The 24,680-nt window shown below is 33.4% G+C and overlaps 1 protein-coding gene across 15 annotated transcripts in view; it reads right to left on the bottom strand.

The window, feature by feature from the left end:
• The window catches only part of LOC123524192 (band 4.1-like protein 1), a 239,220-nt gene that overhangs the window by 47,328 nt on the left and 167,212 nt on the right, over window positions 1-24,680 (bottom strand). For 12 of the 15 annotated variants that reach the window (XM_053539112.1, XM_053539111.1, XM_053539116.1 and 9 more), the window contains 3 exons: window positions 6,689-6,844; window positions 2,264-2,368; window positions 1,065-1,107 (listed from right to left, as the gene is read on the bottom strand). In XM_053539112.1, coding sequence (XP_053395087.1) covers window positions 1,065-1,107; window positions 2,264-2,368; window positions 6,689-6,844 — 304 coding nt within the window. Of the gene's footprint in view, window positions 1-1,064; window positions 1,108-2,263; window positions 2,369-6,688; window positions 6,845-13,014; window positions 13,159-15,489; window positions 15,644-24,680 lie in introns of those variants that run through there. The other 3 variants (XM_053539118.1, XM_053539121.1, XM_053539117.1) reach the window with 3 other exon arrangements.

The raw sequence follows: 24,680 nt of genomic DNA, 5'->3' as shown, positions 1-24,680 counted from the left end.
AACCATAAAATGTTGCTTATGGGGTCATTATGTGTCCAGTTTTATGGTAGTGTAGAGAGCTTAATTGATTTCGCCTCCAATAATGACCAGTCAGAGACCTTGACCATAAATGACCAGCATATTTAAGCCAGGTGTCGATGACTTTTATGTTTTAATGCATCTTGCTACATCACTGCAACAATTTTGCAAAATATGCATAGAGTTGATGTTTTGGAAATGACGTGCCAGGGGTCAATGTTTTACACGCCAATTTCAAATGAAAATAATTTGTATTCAAATCAGATGGGAGATGTAAGGTTACCTCTATACCTGTATTCTTAAGTTACAGCTCTTTAATGTTTACTTATAACATTGTATTCAAGTTCCTTAACCTCAGAACTCTACAACTTCAGACATTGTTTTTTCTAGATTCACAATACAGGAAAAATTTATTAAATCAAATGACATTTTAATACTGGAATGCTTGAGTTTCTATTTTTAGCTCTGGTGATGTCAAAATGCAATCATGTTGAACATGGGAACATAAATGAGAAAAGGTCCATGCCAGAATGATACAGACCAAGTTTGAACATTTATCAAGCTACGTATAATACAGATATTTTAGCCCAAAATGTCAGAGGAAGAGTCACCAGAACAATTCTAAGCTGGCTCTCCTGCATGGTATAGAACAGAAAAAAATTGATACTGCTTGTTCATCTGGACTGATCACACGCAATACCTAGTCACATGAAATGTACCAAAACATCAAAACAACAATGAACTGTATCTGAGCATAACAGTATAACACCGGTTTACAACACCCTTAAATAGCCAGCACCTCTCTACAGACATAGCTATTTCCTTCCAAACTAGAACTTGCCTATCCTTCCGCAGCAACAAACCATATTCAAAAACGAAATTTACACTGTCTGATGTTACTGTACAGAGGTTGTACCCCTTCTTTCAATATACAGCCTTGCATACATTTATTTTCTAAACCATCAATTCTAATGTCATCACCCGTTTTACTGGTAACACAGGCAGCAGTGCAATATAATGCACTTTAACAACTTTATATCACTTACCTTTCACTTGCTTTGAGATCTTTTTTGTGTTATCCAACCAGAACTGAAAACAGTAAAAGTATTAAATTACACATATTTTTCTGATATTTTGACAAAATAATAATGAAATAGAATAGTACCTGTAGTTAACAGATGACAAATGTATTTGCACCGCTAAAAGTGTAACATTGTATCAGTCAGCTTATTTTGATTTTCGGATGAAAACCTACAGTTTTCTATTAAAAACAGTGAAATAATGGGGGAAATTTTATTATTTCAAAGAACAGAATATTACCTTATGAGTATAACTTTTTGGTTAAAAGGCAACATAGTCAAAAGGCTACAAGTTTGAAAGTCCAAAACTGCAAGATGAACTAATCTTAAACCTATTCCTTAGCCTATCAATTATCTGCTGACCCCATGTTTTAATTCAAATATTCACTTTCTAACAACTGGTTCTTCAGACCCAGGGTATTCAGACAACTGGATGGATATGCTATGAATGCTGACTTTCTTCTGCTTAGCAGACCTTCAGACAGATGACTGAGTGGATTTTTAGCCAAAGTTGATTTTCAGGCTTTAGTATGCCGGACGGTCCATCAGGCTATTTGGCTTTGGAACTGTTTGGAGTTCCAGTCAGTGGGCAGTCACCTTTGCTAATACACTAACCCTTATCATGCTGGACACGATAAATTCTGTCTTTGCAACCAGTGCCGATCATGATCAGTCTGCACAGTCAGATCATGACCAGCCTGCACGTTCGTGCAGTCTAATCATGATCTGCACTGTTTGCCATTCAGTCAGTATCTTTTTGGTATGCACCCCTTTTAACAGTAAATGGTTCTGTCCAAACTGAAGGATGGGCAAGTTCATTATAGAAATTTAGCAGGGTCAGGGCTAAACACATTCACTGAATAAGACCAAAGAACCAGGAAAGCATGCAGCACCAAAGCATGAACTACAGTTAAACTTGTTTTCAACATTGGAAAAAGGTGGCTTGTCTTAAAATCACTTTGCTTGATTTAGACCCATCTGCAATTTAAATCTTACAGACTGTAACGCATTTTCGTGCAGATTTTAAGTTTGTAAAGCCATGCATATATACTTCAATATCTTTATCTGTCCCAAAAAATGAATATGTAATTTGTCTATCTGCTTTATCAATTCATGTGCACATTTTGTCATGTGAAATTCTGTACTTTTCACATGCAACTTCTCACCTTTTTGCCCGTTTTATCCCTGAAAGTGAGCCCGAAATAGTCTGTCTCAATGACATCAAGGTGTTTTGTCACTTTATCAAACACCAGTTGTCCTGTAGAGTTTTTCTGCAATACAAAACAAACATTGTGCTAACACCATAAATCTCTAACAAGCAACCTGTCTGCATTATTTGGTCCTAAAATCGGTTAGTGTTTTTGTGTCCCTTTGTGGATGTAATAAATATAAGCTTTCAAGTTTTAGTACTGGACTGTAAAAGTTTTCATCTTAAAATCCAAATCTGATTCTGTTAACATATTACACATCTAAATCACCCAAAACACTTTTTCGTTTAAATTGTAATTGAAAAAAAAACAACACTTTACAATTTATATGGACATAGAAACAAGAAAGTATTTTTTCAACCTTATCGCATTATATTGTTTGTGTGGGAAAGAATGATTTAGTAGAATCAACTATAAGTTATTTCACTGTAATTTATCATTGCAATGCAAACAGTTTTGTATTAGTCATAGGTTGGAAATTGGGCTCAAAATACAGTAACGTGCATTTCAAAAACTGAAATTCAAATATTTGTACAATGCCTTATGTTCAAAATTCAATAGCCACATTGGGTTTAAATGCAACTTTTACAAAGCAGACCATCTCAATGCACACTGTGCGAACTTGTTACGAAAAAAAACTGATATAATACAATATTCAGGTCAGCAGTGTAATTGTCGAATGGGGTGCTTTTTTATTGGTATCAAGACCTTTCCTATGCATAGTAAGAAAATAGCACTAGTTCAACATTGATATTTTCAAATATTTTTTCTGTCAGTCTTAAGCCCTCTACAGACGGTAAGTTTTTGTTGTACAACACCAATTAAATTCAAGATGTACAGCCAAATATTACCGTGTGTACGATGCTATTCCTTGATTTCGTAAATCTTAAGTCTTGACTTACAGATTAGGACATGTTCTATTTCGTAAGTTTTGCTTACGTACCACCCACGTTGACAAGCAACAAATTGGTAAATAATTAGTTGATAAGAGGCAAGTGAATGAAATTCCAGAAACATTTGCCCAAAAAATAAACACAAATCTTAATATAAAATGGCTTCTAATGCATAATAGAAAAAGGATGACACTGAAAAGTTAAATGATTTGAGCCGCGCCATGAGAAAACCAACATAGTGCATTTCCGAGTCTGGTCCATGCTGTTCCCTAACGGTTTCTCTAATTGTAATAGAGTTTGAAAGCAAACATCATTGATCATGACCAGACTGCACGGATGCACAGGCTGGTCTTCATCCATGCTGGTCGCAAAGCCACTATGTTGGTTTTCTCATGGCGTGACTCATTTGTGTCATACGTAATCAAATTTATGGAACATAAAAGGTGAATATTATTTTTATTATTAGTAGTTACATTTTTTTCAGTACCTGATGCACTATGTTTACTAGGTAAATCTCTGTGATTTTTATGAGAATGGAATACTGTCTGTATGTGAAAAATGTACAATTTCAAAATTGTACATCTTTGAGATAATTAGTGTTGTACAACAAAAACCTACCGTCTGTAGAGGGCTTTAACCAGAGCATAATTATGTTGAGATTCTGTCCTGCATGGGCCTGTTATATATGGGTGGTTTTCAAAATAATGAAGCAAAAGTGTGACATAGGGGTTGAAAATTCAAACTTATTTCTTATGGTGGTCACCTATTTTTTATTATAGCAAATACTTCATATTTGAAGGAAATAACTTTGGGGAAGTGTTGAGAAATGCCAATCAGAAAATATTTCAGCCTTTAATTCAAAAGTTCAGTGAATTTCCAGTAAGGTGGGTGATAAATGTTGCATGGTTTTATGACAAGGAAATATGTATTACAGTAATTTTTTCAACATAAATGATAAGTAATGGGTGTATGTGTATGGTTTGAAACTTATTTAATCATATGTTTGTGGACATTGGTTTTTAAAATCACCCTTTCTGCACAAATTTGACATGAAAATAAAACTTTACCTAGAAAAGTTGTTGCTGAATGCAAAATAACTATCATATAATTATAAAACCAACTTTTTTCTGACATGTTGCATGTTTATAAACCACATGCCAAATTTCAAGAATGTCCAATAATTCTAATTTCTAGAATTGTCTACTCAAAATTGAGTTATTTTAAAGATGCACAGGGGACACATACTGAAGATCAGTGTAATATTCATCCATTATTAGTTTTCTATTCATAAAAAGACTACTGGTAATAAACTTTAGACAAATACTATCAAAAAATAGTTTATTCCACAAAATAACTACAAAATTGAAAATTTTCACTACAAAAACATGAAAATTCAACAAAATGTAATGCTTTTAAATGAAAAATAAGTGACTTTATACATAACTAACACACTGAAATCATTTAATTTACATGAACTGCTTATTCATATTAGAAAAATGACAAAATACCATGCATGATAAAAAGGAATAGTAAAATTCATACATACTTTATAATGTTACTAAAAAGGGTGCACAGGGGACAAATTGTATCAAAATATTTATTCATAGAATATGTTCATGGTAAGTAAAATTCTTTTAACTACATAATATTTACTAGTGAACCTTTACATATTTAGGTAAACTTAAGAGCTTAAGAAGCAATAAAACTGATGTTTCCACTTTTAAACTTGAAAATTGGCAACTTCGGAAAAAAATGCAAACAATGAATTTTTAATTGTCCAGGGTTTCTTATATAATGCTAAATTATCAAGTAATGCCTAAATTTTGCATACACACTGCTAAGAATATAGAAATGCCACCACAAATTACAGTAATGCTATGATAATTGATATATGTCAAAAAAAGGGTGCACAGGGGACATCACTTTTGGCTTTGTGAATGTTTAACAGTCAGTAATATGTGAAGTTGAAGGCTGCTTTTGTATCTGTTGTAACTCCCTTTCAAGGAAAATAAAGTAAAATCCCATTTTATTTAAAGAATAAAAGAAATCTGACACTTAACAACTGAAAAGGTGCACAGGGGACATTTTTAGGTGTATAGACATTCATCAAGTTTCTGAGAAAGTCGATTTATTAAAGAAAAAAATCATACTGTGTCTTCACAGCTGAAAGGATAAAGATCTTAGAAAAACATTAAGACTTTTGAAAAGTAATAGGGTTATGAAATTGTAGTGTTCAACATTTAAATTTAGTATTTTTTTCACTATTTTTCGTGAAAAGGGTTCCATCACAAGATGTGAAATATTAGTAACAATAAGATGTAGGTAATGAAAAGAAGTATTTTATTTAAATGTGCAGAGTTTAAGTTACATTAAAAAGCCAAAGCTGTAACAATAAATCATGGTTTTAAAAAGTAAACCTCAGTTGAAAACTATACTTCATGTAAAATGTCACACTTTTTTGGGTGCACAGGGGACAAAATTAGCTATATAATTTAATATAACTTTAAAACTGCTTGAGCCATCAAGATAAAATTGCACACATTTATTGAGTACATTGATTTGGATATATTTTGCTCCAAAACACATTCTAAAACTGAACTGAATTGAAGTAAGGTGAGAGAGAAGAAAAAGCTTCATTATTTTGAAAACCACCCATATGTACTAGGATATTTTTGCATACTTTACACATAAAGTGAAGATTTAACGGCAGCAAGTGATTTTACCTTTGCGATCAGTGCAGATCAAAATCAGCCTGTACATCCTTGCAGGCTTATCATGGTCTGTTCAGTCAATAAATTTTCAGTGAACACGGTCACCCCTTTGAATTATAAGTGGTACTTCCCAAATTAAACGATGGATCGACTCATCCATTTAAGAAAAGTAGCAAGGTATCAAATTCAATTGCCACACTATACTGAATGATTTCGCAGACAATAGCAATATAATTATAGTGTAACAAGAACAAATTGCTTTTCCACTATTCCTAGATAAATATATGATTTTGGAGATGATGCCGAGTCGCTCAATTTGCAAACACTAGCCAAAATAAAGAATTAAAGCCAGCGCACTGCATTCTAGAGGCCACAAGTAAACAAACAACAAGTGCATTAATTTATTAGTATATTCACGAAACTAGATTTTGCAATAAGCTAGACTAAGTAGTTGTCAGGACTGATTACTAATTAACACTAATGGTTATTATACTAACAAGAAAACCAGTATATCTCCGAAACTACCATAGAGAACATGGAGATTATTGTACCATAATCTAGGTTTCATTACTGGTAAACTGGTAATCATGCATTCCAGTCACTTCTGAAGAAAACACAAGACAAAAAGTATGTGTAAACTTGATAAGCTGTGTATCTGCCAAAAAGATCAATCATAGCAATATGTTATGTATAATACAACAGTAACTCATTTTGTATGAGAAAATAAATGAAATTTTGTATAGCACTTGCATCCGTTAGTACAGAACATTTCAACTTACATCTATTCCTTTGGGCTCGAATGTGGTGCCATCCAGAAGAGCTACCCTACACACAACCATTTTCTTAGACTTTTTTGTTTTGCCGTCTTTGTCTGTAGATTTGAGGGTGGAGCGGCTACTGGCTCGCCCACTGTCTGCTGTTATAACACTCGACCTCTGAAACAATACAAACAATCATATAATATAGAATACAGGACTTTTTTTTATCCAAATTTAATGCAGGCAAAATGTAACTGGTCTAGTCAGAAGAACATGGGTTTCATTAATTACTGAAGTAGGGTGGAAATTGCGAAGTAGAAGGGGGTCTTAGGGTCCTCCTATTTAGTACTTTACTTGCAACCAAAAAGAAAGTAGCCATTGCTTCAGCTCACTATAGCTCTGGGAAATCCCTGTCCCCTAGCCCTTAATGAAACCCTTGAAAGAGCTACATAACTCACTAGATTAAGAAGTGACAACATTGTTAGATTTTATTTCTTATTTCTCTAACATACATAAAGACAATATTTTTGGAGTTAGAAACGCAGCAAAAACAGTTATATATTTTTGGGAACAGGTTATCACATTTAAAGTTTTAAAGTGAGAATGGGAAATTTTAAGTCATGAAAACAAGCTAACACAGGAATTTTGTAACAACTGTTTTTTTGTTGTTTTTTTAAGAAACTGCTGCACTTTAAAAAAAGAAATTCTCACCAACTGTTTCAAATGTTTAAAGTTCACAAGTGGTGGTCGTGACTGAAATTTAGAGGGGACTTTTTCAATAACTGTCAGAATTGGGAAATTTAATACTTAGCATTTGGTGACTCTAAGCAACAGCTCCTTTCATAAACACCAAAGATGAAGTTTGAAAACGATTAAAACAATACTAAATTATATTTACATCTTTTTCACCTATATTTAGGTGATATTCAATTTTTTGCGACAACAGAGCAGCATGTAAGTTTATAGTGTTAAATGTAGTACTAAGTATATTGATCTGAAGGAAATAGCCCGCAGCAAACTGATTTATCTACCTTTGCATTTATCCACATTTAATACTATACGAACATTTTTAGCCTTCTTACATAATATCATATTGACACACAAGAGTAATTCTATTTACAAAATGAAAATGTGCTAGGCCCTATGACATGTTAATCAATGAGCTGACTTTTCATGCTTATTTAGCCCAGTAAGAACATTAATAAGGTCTTCAGCTTGTTTTGTAACGAATCATATTAATACCATTTTCAACACATTTTTTTCATTTATATGACTTAACTGGTAAGTTATACACAGAAAGTTTCCTACTTGTGTCAGGATTGTGTTGTTCTCTGCAAGCAAGTGGTAACTAAGTACTATAACCCTGCTCCCCCCCCCCCCCCCACTTTCCCACTGACTGTAATGACAAACTCTAACTGATTTATATGCACTCAGACTTGATGGGGATTTCATGTAAGCTGTACTATAGATTTAATGAAATACAACAGTTGTCAACTTTTCATTTAGCTATTATGTAGGTAACAAAAGGCAAACTTGTACAAACTTATAATTTAGTAACAATAGAGGTCTTCTGGCTTATAAGAATTTTTGTTGATGTTAGAAGAAGAGATTTTAAAATGCTAGAGCTCCCTGTCATTTGTCTCAGAAGCCAAACTGCAAAGGTATGTTAGAACCTTACTGTGGACATTCACAACTGGCAGAAAATAATCAACTTTCCAAAATATAAACGATAAACAATACTGAGGTCACATGACCCATGTCTAGTCTGCAACATTCAAAGCAAGGCCAAACCATCACATAGCTTCAAACTTAATGAGTCCAAAGGCTGTCTGATAATAAGTTGGTTTTATATTATATGAAAGCCATTGTCAAGCCTTTTGTAATGCTGAAAAGATTTTTAAAAATTTGACCTACATGTATACTGAATAAGACATGGCAGTTTGAAACTTAAGGTACTGGACCACTAATAGTAATGTTTAAAAAATAGCATTTGCTTGGTTTATTCATAAAATTGACCATGTTTCGCACTGTGTTGCAAATTTTAAACAACTTTTACTGTGCCGCTTTTTGTAAATTTTGTATAATTTATGGTATTTTCTCAAGCTCAAGTAGAGACAAATTTCAATGTGATGGCCACTATCTAAAACGTTTGCAGAGAATTCATTACAGCATTAATTTTGATACAAGAAACCTCAAACTATTGTTAAACAATTATAAAATACAAAATAAAACTGTTAACATCATTTTTTCTAGGGTGCCTCAAGTAAACAGATTTAATGAGACAGAATTCTAACTGCAACATAGAAAAATTAAGGTCGAATCCTGTGGGTCTGTTTTGAATTTTTGCTCACTTCATTCAAAAATAACCTTGGGGCATTGGGGCAGAAGTAAAACCTACCTGCATTTCTTCCACAATATCTTATCTAAAGAATGAAGGCAAAATAGAGAACTTTTACCACATGTAACTCAGTATTTTTAAAGATGTCTAACTCTACCCTTCCTGATTCAAAGGTATAAATTCACTTTGAACAGCAAGAAATCGCTTATAAAATGAAAAATTTCCAATTTTGTATAATACAGTCGAGACTGCCTTAACGACCCCCTGAATTTAGCGACTCCCTGTCATATGCGACCCTATTTTATGCTTCGGACGCAATTTACTATTAAAAGAGTCTGAATTAAGCAACCCCCTGCCTTACGCGACAAGCGACTGTGAAATCAGGCTCCCGAATCGATATTTAGACCGTTTTCAGCGACTTTGAGACGCTCCCTCGCAAGATTTTACACGACAGAGTTACCGTTCTTTATCTCGCGTGAAGTTGTTTGAGACGAGAACTTATTTGTTTACAAAAAATGGCTAAAGAAAAACATAAAAAGGAACTGTTTTGACATTAGAACAGCATGTTAAGGCACTTGAATTGCTCGATTAGGGAAATCTAGCGTATAAAGTCGCTGAAGAATTAGGAGTTGGTGCATAAATTAACTTTATTCCTGGTGAAACAAAAATATGGCGGTATTTAACAGGAAACGCCGAGGTAAACACAGATTAAAGATGCAGTCAATAATCGAATAAATTAAAATGAACAATTAGTACATAAAATATAAATATCATAAACCTCAGTGTAGTTCAAATGGAACATTTATATTTTACTGCTCCCCTTTATTTTCTTGCCAGATCATGAGCTTAAATTTGTTTTATCAACATCATATGAATGATGCAAATTATTTGAAATTTATATTTTATCAATATGCAATTAAAGAAATAGTATTTTATCATTTTCCACTCCTACCTTAAAAGAGGCCAATATATAAGTATCCGATATTCATGTACTTTAATTGGAAACATATTATGAAACCAGCGTCATCCTGTTAAGTGAGACTGTTTTAAGAGACTCCCTGTCATATGTGACCTTTTTCGCTGCTTCCCAAAGACGGTCTCTTAAAACAGTCTTGACTGTACATCCATAATCAGTCTTGAAAAAAGTAAAGGCTTACAAGAAAAAAGGAAAATATGGGGAAAAAATTTTGGTCACAGTGGGGCTTGAACCCACGCACCCCTGAAAAATGCAGTCAGAGTAGGTTTATGGTAAGAACTGAATACTCTTTAAAAAGGAGGTACTCTATTACGGGTCCAATACCTTAAGAAAATGACAGCAGATCATGGAGGCAGTCATTTTAGTGTGTTTGTGATATGTCTCATTTCTAAACCTTTTCTCAAAGCTTCCTTAAACGATCAGAGAAATCCTACTAGCAGTCAGAATAAATTCTGCCTTTCCCTTTAAAAATGCCAAAAGAAGTGTATAAAACAGCTGGGTTTTCAATGAAATTAACATAGTAAAATAACATTTTAGTCAATGATCCTGACAGCAAATTGGCAAGCAATGCCTAAAGACAAGAACCTGTAGAATATAATAGACAGTTTCAGTAACATATTGTCAGCTCATTAACAATCACTGTAAGTAACACTATACAGCTTATTATAAGGAGACAGACTCAATGGTTTCTTAAAATGCATGAAGACACATTAAATGTAGACATGACATATATATTCATAATGTACATAATATAAATCAACATTGTGAACAGCTCAGTGAGTAATCTCCTGACCACAGAAGCTGTAGAAAGGAAGGTGAGTAACTGGACTTTTTTACAGATGACAGAAGTTTACAAAAATCTTGGCCAATATACAGGTATGTCACTATCCCTGTGGCAAACTTCTGTAACAGTGAGAATACATCTCTGATAATGAATTCATGTTGAGGTTAAAGAATGAAAATACCATATTTTTTGTGTTTTGTTTCTGCAATTTAGTGACATCGATGGTCATATCATACTCATATGTGTAGTGAAATTGGTGCTTGGGTAGATTTTCGAGGAATCAAAATCTCTTACTTAAAAATTATGGGTTATACAGAGCTCCAGATAAGCTTTTGGTGCAATTGGGTATTTATCCATCACTTTTTGTCTGAATTGGGTATTGGAATTTTTTTTTTTTTTAAAAATATCATAACCCAGCCTTTTCAGAAGTAATTGGGTATTTGCTAAAACCAGCTGGGTATTTTACCAATCTCGCACTAACAATTGAGTATTTTTCCTTACAGTATACATGGTATATATATCATTAAACAGGATTGACTGGGTACCTAAGGACTTTAATGGCGCCCTTCAATGTTTAGTACAAAAATGTATTTAAAACTGTAATGAATGTTCCATACTGTTGTGTTCTTTTTCACTTTTAATGCAGTCGGAGATCTGTTCATCCACAGTATCCCGAACGATGTGGTTACCGCAATATGCATTCTCCCAAAAGATGTCATCCAGTATTGGTGACACTACATTGTCACAAACAGATAACTGTCATTGTTTAACAGCAAAATACCACACTAATTTGTTTGTTTGTGCTGCAACAATGTTTTTTTCTGCCACGTCTTTTATATTTTATGGGAGTAAAATTGTTTACAAAGTGTCCAAATAACGTTTATCGGCCGATTGAATGGTCATGTGATTTTTCCAATAAATTGCAACCTGTTCTGCAGTAACGTATAACCAGTCTGTTAAATCTAGCGTTAAAGTCTCATACCCGTTCTAGAAATAAGGAAAATGCGATATCCATGTGATTTTTTTATGAACCGGGTATTAGGAATTTAACTTGCGTTTCAGTACACACACTGTATGAATTCAATTGGGTTTTCTGCAATTTTAATTGCGCAAATACGCAGCTTATCTGGAGCTCTGGGTTATATTCAACTCATTTAAACCTTCTACATGAATATCATTTTTTAATTTATTTGAAAAAGTAAGTCTGACTGTCTGAAGAAGTATTTTAATTCTTTTTATAATCTTTTTAAATATTTTAACTTTTTTTTTTTTATTTTTTAACGTCTTCGTTTTCCTAACAGTACTGTAAAATGCAGATACTGGTAAGGCTTAGTGGGACAGCATATCAAATCATAAAATAAGCCATACCCATACGCCAAACCAGTGGTGGCGAAATCTGATTTCGACGTTTTTGTCAACTGCTATTTTGTACTTGTCCGTATGGCAGTTATATAGTAAATTCTGGTCAAATTTCACTTGTCCATACAAGCTTTGGGACAACCTGGGCAATACGGACAATTGAATCTGCCATTTCTGCAAATAAGTAGGACTAGTTTCACAAAGATAAAACATCAATTGAAAAAAAGCATTAAATTATGGATGTCAAGGTCTAAACAAATTACTGCAAATGAACTTAGATAAGTATAGTAAGCTTGCAGCAACACAGCATGATTAGTTATCAACATAAATTGCAGCATGGAGACTTCGGCATGATGCCAATGTACTCTCTGGGTCAAACGCCTCTGTGGACATCAACTGACGAGTAATTTCAAAGTTTCCTTATTAGTTTCTATACATTTTCTTTTAAACAATACATACAAATAATACTAACAATCATTTTCTCAATTCTATCTCGATATAAGGTTATGCATTCGTACTAATTGATTTTTAATTGATAAAACAAGTGGCCGGACTAAATGATCGGGAGCATCATCACGTAGCACCGTCATGCTTCTTACCAAAATTTTTAAAACTTTCTTACTTTCTTTAATTGACTTTGAATCAATACATCTTATGACACGATTGCATGTGTACTTTTCACTTTGACACCATTCGAACGTATAACACAAGAATGTATTTAGTTCCCCGCGCTAAAATACAACAGGAATTGAGATTATCGCCGCTACCGGGTCATCTTTAAAATCAAAACTAGGTCAAGATTTCAAACGATTTCGGTTTAATTCTTCGTCACAATAGGAAGCTGCAAGCGAAAAGCTATAAACAGAATAATATCTCAGATGTTTACAAACCTAAGAGTGTCTGTCAGTCAATAAATGTGTATAATTCCGCCACTTTTCACCACACGGAAATTCCTATTTTATCGAAGTTTTCTGTGACATCACACATTACCCAGCGTTCCTCATATTACTAAAAATAGCCAAAGGTGCGCTGTGACAGGTAAACAAATTCCGACACGACTGAGTAAACACGACAGGTAAGGACAGTCTCAAAATTATCGGGGCCTTTGATGTTTACCTGATAGGCGAAATAAATTACTTCTTTATTGATACGTTGAAAGGACTAAATGATAGATGCGTGAATTCTATTTAGGGATATATGTACATTATTTTAACATACAAATTATTGTATCATCATGCCTCTAATCATTACCATTGGTGGTTATTGAAATTGTAATGATCGTATTAAAGTTTTAATCATACTAGTTAACTTACTTCTAATAATTATAATTAATATGGAGATGATGACGGCGACAATTAGCGGATGATGATAATAATGATGATGATGATGATCAGTGATGAAATATACAAGCGAAATATCTACATAGAGATCATAATAATAGAGTGTAACAGTAATAACAATAATAATAATAATAATAAATGCTGCTGCTGCTGATGATGATGATAATTATATATTCAATAAAAAAAACAAGAGGAAAAATTTTATTATCCTTAGACAGACACATTAAAATGTAAATTGTCTTTAGACAGACACATTAAAACTATAATTCAAGTAATTTATGTGTAAATGTTTGTAAAAGATGTACTGCAAACTTGCAAAGCAGAATACATGAATGTACTTTGGACATATCTTGTATTTGCTAATCAAAACGCATATGAAATACTTTTTAAATAAAAGATATATATAACAGGCATTTTTGCGTGTTGAGAATTCAATAAAGTGTCATTGCACATTGTGAGAAATCATTGTGAGACATTTGTTTGTATGGTAGTTTTCTGAACTGTATTTCACTTTTTTCATAATAATAATAGCACACTTTTAATGATTATATCAAGTGCAAGGTTGTCCACTGAAATGTGCAGATTTTTATCTAGCGCCATCGCAAAATAGTCTGTAATAAAAACTTTTTTATTATTATTTCTGACAGGTCTTTTCCGCCTATTAATAAAGAAAGAAATGAAAGGGGGAAAAAAGCAATTTTCATTAACCTGGCCATGACTTTTTTTAATTACATGATCAATTTTCCTGCTTGAAAGTTTTTGCTATATATTCTTTTAAACATTAAAGCCTTTGAGCCAATTACATTATATAGCTACAAACTCTAAAACACTTATCATGCTACATATCTTTTGGTGTAACTTTCTGGCAAGGTCATTTTAGAGTTTGATATTTTTATAAGGGATTGCACGCGACGTTTTGTCAATAAATTAAGTACTTAATATTTATGGTAAATATTACTGCATAGATACTACATGTATTTAACCATGTATCTAAATACGAAACACTTGACTCAGCTTTACCAAAAACCACAAGTACATTTTGTAAACATGTATAATATCTATATATAACTTCGATCTTATTTTGCCACATGTCACGTGCAATTGCTCATCATTTACTCGTGTATTTATCACCTTATAAAACATATCATATCGACCATTAAAATCTGGAGCAAAACCAACAACCTCCTGATTAAAAATATTAACGGGAAATAATTTTAGATTTTGCTATCTCGAGTATCTCTTTTTCCTCCAACATATATATATAAACCTTTGAAGTTTTAATGTATATAGTTAGATAGATAGATATATTTTATTCCCCCAATAGTGGAGAGTACAACATAATTATATACAAATATATGTACAATAATACAAAATGTCAGTAATTAATACAACACTTACAAATACAGTTACAAACTAGCATAACATTAAATGTAATTACTTAGCTCTAACAAAAACAAAGATATAGTTGGACTTATATTTAGATAACATATAGCTCGAAAGTATCAAAAGGCATAAATCCAGTACTCTATATATACACATGTAAATGTTAAAGCCATACCAGCACAGAAACATAGCAAATACTTTCGCACCAAAATATCGACAGCCTAGTCAATGAAACCGAAAGTACTAGACCACCAAGGATGTGCATTTGCTAGAAAACATTTACTAGAGTGATGCTGCGTGTATATCATAAGTATTGAAAGACACATGTGAACATAACAACAATTTAAATGACGATTTTAGATTACATTATTTACCATTTTCTTGCTTTCTCATGTCTTGTGTAATTACAAATTGTGTTCAAATTTTACAATTTAATATTATTAAAGAGCACACTCATATGCCATATAGTATGATGCTTTTATAAACGAAAATACTGGCATGTATACCTCATGTATATGATACAGTGAATCTTGCAATTTATTCTGCAATTACCATCTTAAGATATATTATATATATAGATTAATAATATTAACATTTAACACCTATTCAGTTTGAAGTAATTTGAATAAAATATACTTGTACCTGACCTCTGAATTACAAAATAAATCCAAATTTCTGAATACAGGTATCTAAATCCTCTTAAACCATTACATGCGGATGTCGCACTTTATTTTATCCTATCCAATATATTTCGTTGATATTTGTATCCGAGTATGGTAAAACTGTAAAAAGCACAGCCACGGGATATTCTCAAAAGGATAATTTTCAAAATTTATCTTGAGATAAAAATACTGATAAAATACGATACATTGCCGAAAGGTTTGATTAAACGGTGTACAAGGCTGCCAATGCGAGAAAAAAGGTTATCGACACGTTTCATTAACAGGCCAAGCCAATATGGCCGTTTTTTTTACGTTTTTCAATGAAATTATCTATTAAGGTAACTCTGCACATCGGATATTTTTTTCTGCAATGTGGAATCTTATCAAACCACGATTAAAAAAAAGAATATACTTAGAAAATATGGGACATAAAAAAGATTGGGACGTGTGCTTGATTTTTTGTTAGACGGATTTGAAAAATTTGGACTATGGGAGTCTATGGAGAATCAAACTCGATGACATTTTCTCAAATAGAAATTTTCCTACAAAACAGATCTTAATGAAACTTTTCACAGTCGTAAATGACGATATCATCTAGAATATGGTGAAATAAAATGTAGAGGTTCGCGGTTTTATTTTTGAGAAATTTGCCCATGATTAAAGAGATTCGCACATTTTAAGCTCATGCACGGAGTCCTACCTTTATCTTACGCTATCCGGATAAATGACATTACGTCATTACTTCCGGTTTATCAAACGTGCAGAGCTACCTTAAGAATTATATTTTTGTATTTTCTGTTATATAAACCTATAAACTTGCAGAAAGTTGACAGCTGCATATTCTTTTAAATGTAGATAGAACTTTTTTTACACATAATATATTTATCATTCTTTAATTAAGATACCTGCCCGCATGTTTATGAATAGCGCGCAATATTGCTCTCTCGTTACAATAAATGAACGGGACCGTTGTTCATTTGAACTAGAAAAGAGAGACGCGTATCAATGACAGATTTTTATCTGAGATTGCAACGTGTGATAACATTATTCTGGTGAGTAAATGTTTTACTCTATTAACAATTATGTTATTAAGTAGGGTACAACTGCCATATTTAGAGCACAGAGACCCTTTTGCAATGAGATTTTTTGTATAATGTGATACTGTTTGCAAAGTGTAATTGGGGATAATTCACCGACATGCGAATCGACCAAGGATGTCTCGCGTACATATAGGTTATTTATCATATTTATACCCTAATTTTCCAGTTTTCTCTCATGTACTGTTTTCTTTAAAGGCAGTTCTGCACATCTGGATAAAAAACATCTGTAATGTAGAATCTAATTAATCACTGATTTTTCAGAATAAGAAAATAAAAAGATGGTTTCTTGTGCTTCATATTTTTTCTTTTGCTAGATTGATTTGAAAATTTTGGACCTCAAACAGGTTTTCATAATGCAAGACTAGATGCAGATTTTGATGGATTTTCTCACAGTCGTAATTAAACATTATGATCTATAACATGGTGAAATGAAGTGTGTAGGTCCGTGTGTTTGTTTTTGAGATACTTGCCCATAATTAAAGAGGTAGTATACGCATATTTCATGCCGATTTGTAGACATAATTTTAAATTATTTAATGTGCACTGGCAAACGTTTCAATATCATATTTTATCTTTTTAAAGATAGCAACGTTGCCATTTTCACAAATTTACTTACGGATTGTCATTACTTCATAAAATGGTGTTAATTTCCGTATGCCGAGCCCAGACTTTATTCTACGTTATCCGGATAAATGACGTTACGCCATTACTTCCGGTCTATCAAACGTGCAGAACTACCTTAATAAAGCTATAGCTAGGGTATCTATGTCTGTTTATGCCATAAATTTTGCGAAATTGTGTTTCAGCAACCATTACTTTGGTATGTACTAAAATAGTTAATGAAATAGTAAATCCCAAACAGTGATTTGTTGTTGAATTGGAGTTCAGATGCGTAGGAATTTTATCATTAGGGCGCAGCCGTCGTTTAATTGCGTATTTTCATAACATTCTGGCTGTGTCCTCGTGATATAATTCCTGAACTCTAAACAATAATTTTATTCAAAAGCAAACCACTGTTTGAGATTTAACACGTTATCAAGGATTATTGTGTACATCAGCGTGACATCTGCCTAGTAAGCGCACCGCTGTGACGTTTGACGCTATGGTGTAACTGCCGCTGTGACGTTTGACGCTATGGTGTAATTTTGTTGTACAAACAGTGAATTGTTGCATAATAACAAAATTTTCAGTCTTCTTCGTTAATAGGAAAACCGATGCACTTACTTGTTTTAATATCATGAAGTTTAGTGTAATTTATCCAGCTAGAAATTTGGTAAAATGTCTCTTTTACGATACAAAAGATATAGACTTACACTTCGTTGTTTTAACCTACAACTACCACGTTATCATTTCTTGGGCCACATAAGCAAACACAGTCCACATATTAATCCATCTTTCATTCATTGTCAGTATTTCACCAATCATTTCATAAGCAGTGTTGTTTCACATTCTAACAAGACCATGTTAATTTCTAGAGCAAAGAAGACTGAAACTGTATGTTATTGCGCAACACATTCTCTGTGAGTACGTCACATTTATTACGTCTTAGCGGTGCGCTGGAAAGGAAAATCACAGAATACACGCAAATATTTGGTTGATATCTTCAATGATGTAGATAATAATCCTAAATAACGTGTTAGAATCGGAATAATATATCTCAAACAGTGATTTGCTTTTGAATAAAGTCTTTGGTTGTCGTTCATGCGCATTAAAATCATCCGGTAAAACATCCTAGCAACCAATAGCATCGTAAAAAGGTCTATTATCATATAATTTATTCGCATCTGAATTCCAAACAATTATTTTTTTTACTGTTAAGGATACATTATTTCTTGAATAAAATATTTTACGTATGATACATACCTTACTTCTTAACGAAAATTGCTTAAAAGCCAGACAAACATGCACTTATCGAGAACGAATGCATTAACAGTATGTAATATAACTCAATAAAAGAGACAAATCCATCAGCGCAACCATTCATCTTCTGAGGAACTATATTAGGCTTATTTCCTATTTATCTCTATGGAAAATGTGTCAAAGGAAAATATCAATCATGAAACAAGTGTCTACAAACATTGATACAACTTCTAACGATTTTTTATCCAGCAGGAAAACATGTTACACTCCATGATTAATCGCCATGCCATGCTAGTGACTTTACCAAAGTTGTGAGTGTACTATACCGTTCCATTACTATGGTCCCGCAAGAGATTTACCAGATACGCGACTCCATTAGCTTTAATTAAAGAGTGATACATGTATGCCACATGTATGTACTAAATGCATGAAACGGCATTTGTTTAATAGTGGTATTCTGGAATGGCGAATTGTAATTACAGTGTTGGTTGGTAGTATAGCGCTATGAAAGGGCAAATGTGTTCATACTCGATGGGTATTTGCAAATGGCAGCAAAGATAAATGACCCTCCCCAAAGGTGATTTGTTATAATTCTTCATAAAAGATATGGCATTATACAGTACCATTACTATGCTTGTCCATTCACTTATTCTTCAATTAAGAGCTTTCATTTAGATTCCGATAGGACTGTTTCTGACTACTTAACAAACTTTTAGTGTGAAGGAATGCAATATTATTCATCCGCATTTATCCAATGTCAAAACCCAAATCATGATCACAGGTAGTCTTTGACCTTTCTTACAACTTTTTTTTTATTTTCATCTAACCGGAACAGCCTTTCATTACACCCTTTTCATGGACAAAGTAAAACAATTGTACAAATAAGAAACCCATGGGGCAACATCTTGAACGACCAGTGGCAAAAAGATGGTGATGCGGATTAAACTGGTCAATGGTGTATCCCAAACCTAACGTCCTACCAACATCATTTTCCAGAGTTAACGGACGGTGTGAACAAAAGTTATTTTAACCAGATGAATCCCTAACACAAGAAATGGTAATAAAAGACACGAAATTGATAAACCATAAACATGAATGCACGTGTAAAAATATAAACAGCAAACCTAGGGAAGCTTATGTATTCAATGTCTTTCAGGAAGCGCAACAACAAAAGAAACACATAAAAAGCACATACAAAAGAATATGAAACTACCCTGCCCTTGAACCATTGCTTATATACTGATATAAGTTAAAACTATGTAACTAGACTACTAGTATTCGTGTCTTTTTTTTTTAAAATTGTCTTCACATATCTCAAATTCCATGATATCGAGGTTTCAAATTATAGACAATTTAGCCATTAAAAACTACAAAGCACAGCTGTACTAGAATTGTTGATAAAATTACCAAATGATATAAGTGTACAATAATTAAATTCAAGTTCTTTTCTATCTATAAACGTATGGACTTATTTTAAACCGATAAATATGTGGAATGTTAATATTTATCTAGTCCATAAAGTGTACCAAATTGCCATTGAATAATTAGTTTCCTCACGCATGCATTGTAGAGCACTATTTCTATAAAGGCCAACGTACATTTTTTTATTGGTTAAAGTTGGTATCAAAACGCACAGTTGGTGCTTCTTGCACCTATGTATTTTTTGATGTACTTTTTTTTTGTCCGTACAGGCAATTAATTTGTCCATTATCGCAGCACTGATATTGACAGTAGCTTCATAATAAAATAAACAAGCTAAATGGCCTGGTATATCCGCAACCTACACATTTGGCTTATATGTACTGCACAATTTGTACATGTATACTCAGCTTGGACCATAGCTAGCCATTCAGGAGCAGTGGGACTTACTTTAGATCACTGGGTCCTGACACGAGACTACTGGATTTCCTGGGCTTTGGTTCTTCAAAAATGCTTTTCAATATCTTCGTTAACAAACAAATCAACAAGTGGTAACATCCAGCACTCCCACAATCTACTTCTAACCTTTAACCTTCTGGCGGCAAGTGATTCTGTCTTTGCGGCCAGTGGAGACCAAGGTCAGGCTGGTAACATCCAGCACGCCCACAATCTACTTCTAACCTTTAGCCTTCTGGCGGCAAGTGATTCTGCCTTTGCGGCCAGTGGAGACCAAGGTCAGGCTGATCATGCTATTCAGTCAGTAAATTTAGAGTGTACTCCCCTTTGATAAACAAGTGGTAAGTATTGCCAAAACTGAATGATGGACCAGTCCATTTTAGAAATTCAGCAGGGTAACGTTAATAATACTTTGCAACAAAAATGTTATCATAATATCAATTTCTTTATATTCAGGAAACTCCACGTCTTTTTTCGAAGAACGGTTGTTTACTTCCGGTTTATATTTTGATGATTGTCGTCTGCATAGTTTTGAAGTACATGTATAGGCATATTTTTTATGTGGTGCCAATGTCCAGACGCGTTTTGGTAATAAGAATTAGGTTTTAGAATAAATTATGTCAAACGCGGATGTTTTTACCGTACTTCCCTACTGACAATACGTTATGGAGTTCATCGTACGATAATATGAGACCATTTAAATATTTTAAGTCAGTCTCAAATGCAGAACAAGGTATGTTTCATACAGTCTCTGTTTCCTGTTTGACTTACGATTTTCGTATAGATTTTGTATCAACCATCACAACAGCAGTCTTTTAAGTACCGCTTGACGACCTTAAAAGTCTCCCTGTACTTGGACGCGGTGGTGTTTTTTTGGATCATGGACTCCCTCCAATATTTGTGTAATAGAAGTTTGCTTTAGCCGATGATAAGGGGTCGTGAAGTGTGTTGCACCTTTCATTACCTTTCGTGAACAGTGCTTGGTCCCCGCGTTGAATTATGTGGAAACAAAAATGTTTGACCACGTTCTCGTGGCATTAAGGTACTAAGTAACGTTATCTGAAAAAGACGAACGGAATGAACAGGACCACACGTGTACCTAATATCAGGAAAACATGATGTCCAGAAAAATAATATTAAATGCACATATTGTTATTATTTAAAACGTATTCCAGACATTAGCTTACATCTATTTGCAAACCAAACCCATTCTTTTCACTTTTGTCGAGACATAAAACAACTTTCTCAGAAGGATACGACTATGTGCTTCAATTGAGTCTTATCACAGCAGCCGTGCACGACACTGGGTAATAAAGAACATATTGGGCGCCTTTGTTTCCTTTGGATGTCTATGTGTATAGATCCTGTGATATGCTCTTTATTAGCAGTAGACATGGAAGGGGAATTTCTGTCACCGTAGCTCTAAGCTAATGACGTTCTCTGCAGTAGACCACAGCACATATAGCCTGATCACCACGCTTACCTGTCTTGACGTTCGGTAATCTCGAGCTAGATTACCATAAGCGTACAAAAATCGTTTCCATATTTGGCAGTTAAAAAGCCACACAAGAATTATACCAGAAATAACAGAAGAAAGAGAAAAGTGTTACTGTTGGTCTTAAAAAGCAAACTTTTCAAGGCTATATACGTGGAGTCGAACATTTTGCCTGACAACACATAATTCACAAATATTTATCAGTTTGAATTCCCAGAAACACTATTCTAAAGAGAAAGTACCTTTGGGAAATTTCCTTTGTTAATTATTTTCTGTCGAATGAAACTTCTATAGTCGGATACAGCAGTAAAGTTGTATATTTCAAGACATTTATAAGTAAATAGCAAGTTTGCATATGTACCTGTAATATCGTCTCAAGAACAAAAAAAAAAATCGTAAAAAAAAGCAGTTGTTTTATAGCAAGCGGTAAATGAGCAAACACCGAACTGACATTAAAAACTCAAATGTTTCGTTCAAAGATTGTCAGTAGTTTCAACAAATTTATTAACTCATAATTTTCGCTTTGGTTGAACTTGTGCAGAACGTCACATTAAAATTCGCAATACAAAATATGTTTGTTAGCATTTTAGCAGCTTTCTTAATGATGAATTTATGACGTATTGAAAAAAAGGTATTCAAGATAACCAGTGATTCACTTCTAGAATATTTTTTATGTTTTATTATTTATGAAGTCACACACACTTGGTTTTCACTGAGTTTGCACATTGCTAAATACGGTATTTGTTTACGAGACTGTGACGCGTTTTGGAAAGGATTATATAGATTTTTTTTTCGGCAAATGTAGGCGTAAAATGTTATTAAAGAAGAAGAAAGATAACACCGTGAAGTCTGTTCAATAACTTGAGATATATTAAAATCTTAAAAGCATGTGAAGTAGGGTTGAACACAGATATGGCAATTGTTTATTTTGGTTCTGTTAACGTTATGTCAAACGGGGAATATCAAGGCCGAACATTGTACATGTAACACTATTCACATTCACCATATCTACTTGAATCAATAGATCAGTCATCTAAAAAATGAATATATGATATTGCAGATTACGTTCAACATCGCATTCCGGTTTTGTTGACTCATCTGCAGGGTAACGTTTTGCATTTTTCATAAAATAGTGTTATAAATCGAGAAATGTACTATAAAGACATAAGGAGTAATCAACGTAATTTAATCGTTTCTTTAGTAAAAAGTAAGTACTACTACACGAATCTACCTCATTAGTAGAACATTTATAGCACGAGTCATATTTTGCAGCCGGATACTCTAGCCCCGTATGTAAGAAACTAATGTAATACATGTTGTAATCTGAATTTCCTATTCAAGACTATTTTCAGGTAAACAGATAAAACTCTTTAAGACATCAGTCACTGTTTCCGTATGATTATATTCTGCAGCCTTTTCTTGTTCACTGACTTCCCTTTCTCTGTCAAACCCTTCATCCACCCCCACCCCCCACGTTTGAAACAAAGGTATAGAGCATTGTGAAAACTTGTTTGACCACATTTTCTACTGTACTCTACACTCATAGAATTTTATAATCGGTCAATGTTGTAATTGCGAAAACTTGGATAATATTCAAAGTACATGACTGAAATTTCCTCGATCACTTTTGTTTCCATATGCTTTTTCTTCGTGAGGGTAATTTTCCATTAAAAAGGCTTAAATCAATCATACTTTATTATTGTTATTTTCAGGGTAGTCTTAACGAAATATATGAAAATCATAGGTGACCGATTATAAATGTCTATGAGTGTAGATGTGAACGATATACAGTAGGGTGACCAAAATCTAGTCAATCTATCGAGGTGATATTGACTGAAAATTTGTTGGAAAAAAATCCCGCTAAATCCGAACTAACACATGTTTCATTTTTTTTTACGGAACGACGAAAGGAAACAACAAGGACAGATGTAGCCCTAGGTCGAGGAATCCTGTTTAGAAGGTTGCAACGTAATGTTTTGAAAATATTGTAGTCATTTTTCTTAGTACTTTGAAAGCGTATTGCAAACTTTGCATAGCACTACTGTTTCTTTTTGGATAAAACTGGACGCCTTGACACAAACTGAATACTTGCAAACATCCTACTCGTATTAATACATTTGTGTGGGTTAATAATTTATTAAATATATGTAAATATTTGAAGGAAGTTTATATAAAAAGGGTTTGAAATTTTACTTACATTTATACGCACGTTGCGCAAAACAGTTTTAATATTAGTGTACACAGTTCATTAGCCAAAGGCGTGTATAATATTATGTCGATTTTGATAAATAAATGTTGTTCTTGTTGTTGTTGATGTTATTATTAATAATGATTATGTATATAAAGCTCATTTGTAGCCTCTGCAAATCAAACAAAATGCAACATATTGCACGACATAGGATGATTAATGATCACAGGGGGCAGTTGTCTTTTATTACATATCTATGTGTGCATGTAGATATTGTTCTTTATGTCATTAATTAGCTGTAGGCATGAAAGAGGAAGATGCCCAATAATTTCTCTGTTTCTATAAAATGATTCCGTTGTCAGCTAATGATTACGTAAAAACTGATGTCATAAACATTCCTTATGTACAGCAGGCCGCCACAAATTTAGACCTGATCCATGATCCTGTTGTTTGCCTATCTTGACATTCCGTAATATCAGAACGAATCAAACGGTGCAAATGAGAAAAAAAGCCTTTAATATTCAAACCCAGTGTGTACTTTACAATTGTTGAACATGTATCACAGCAATTTCATACAGAGATAAATATAAAGTTGAATGACATGAGATCAAATTTAGATGACCAAACGTATCCATCCACAGATGAACTACATA

The sequence above is a fragment of the Mercenaria mercenaria genome, chromosome 3, assembly GCF_021730395.1.
Source record: "Mercenaria mercenaria strain notata chromosome 3, MADL_Memer_1, whole genome shotgun sequence".
NCBI lineage: Eukaryota > Metazoa > Mollusca > Bivalvia > Venerida > Veneridae > Mercenaria > Mercenaria mercenaria.
The sequence above is the reverse complement of the archived record's forward strand: the minus strand, read 5'-3'. Positions and strand labels throughout refer to the sequence as shown.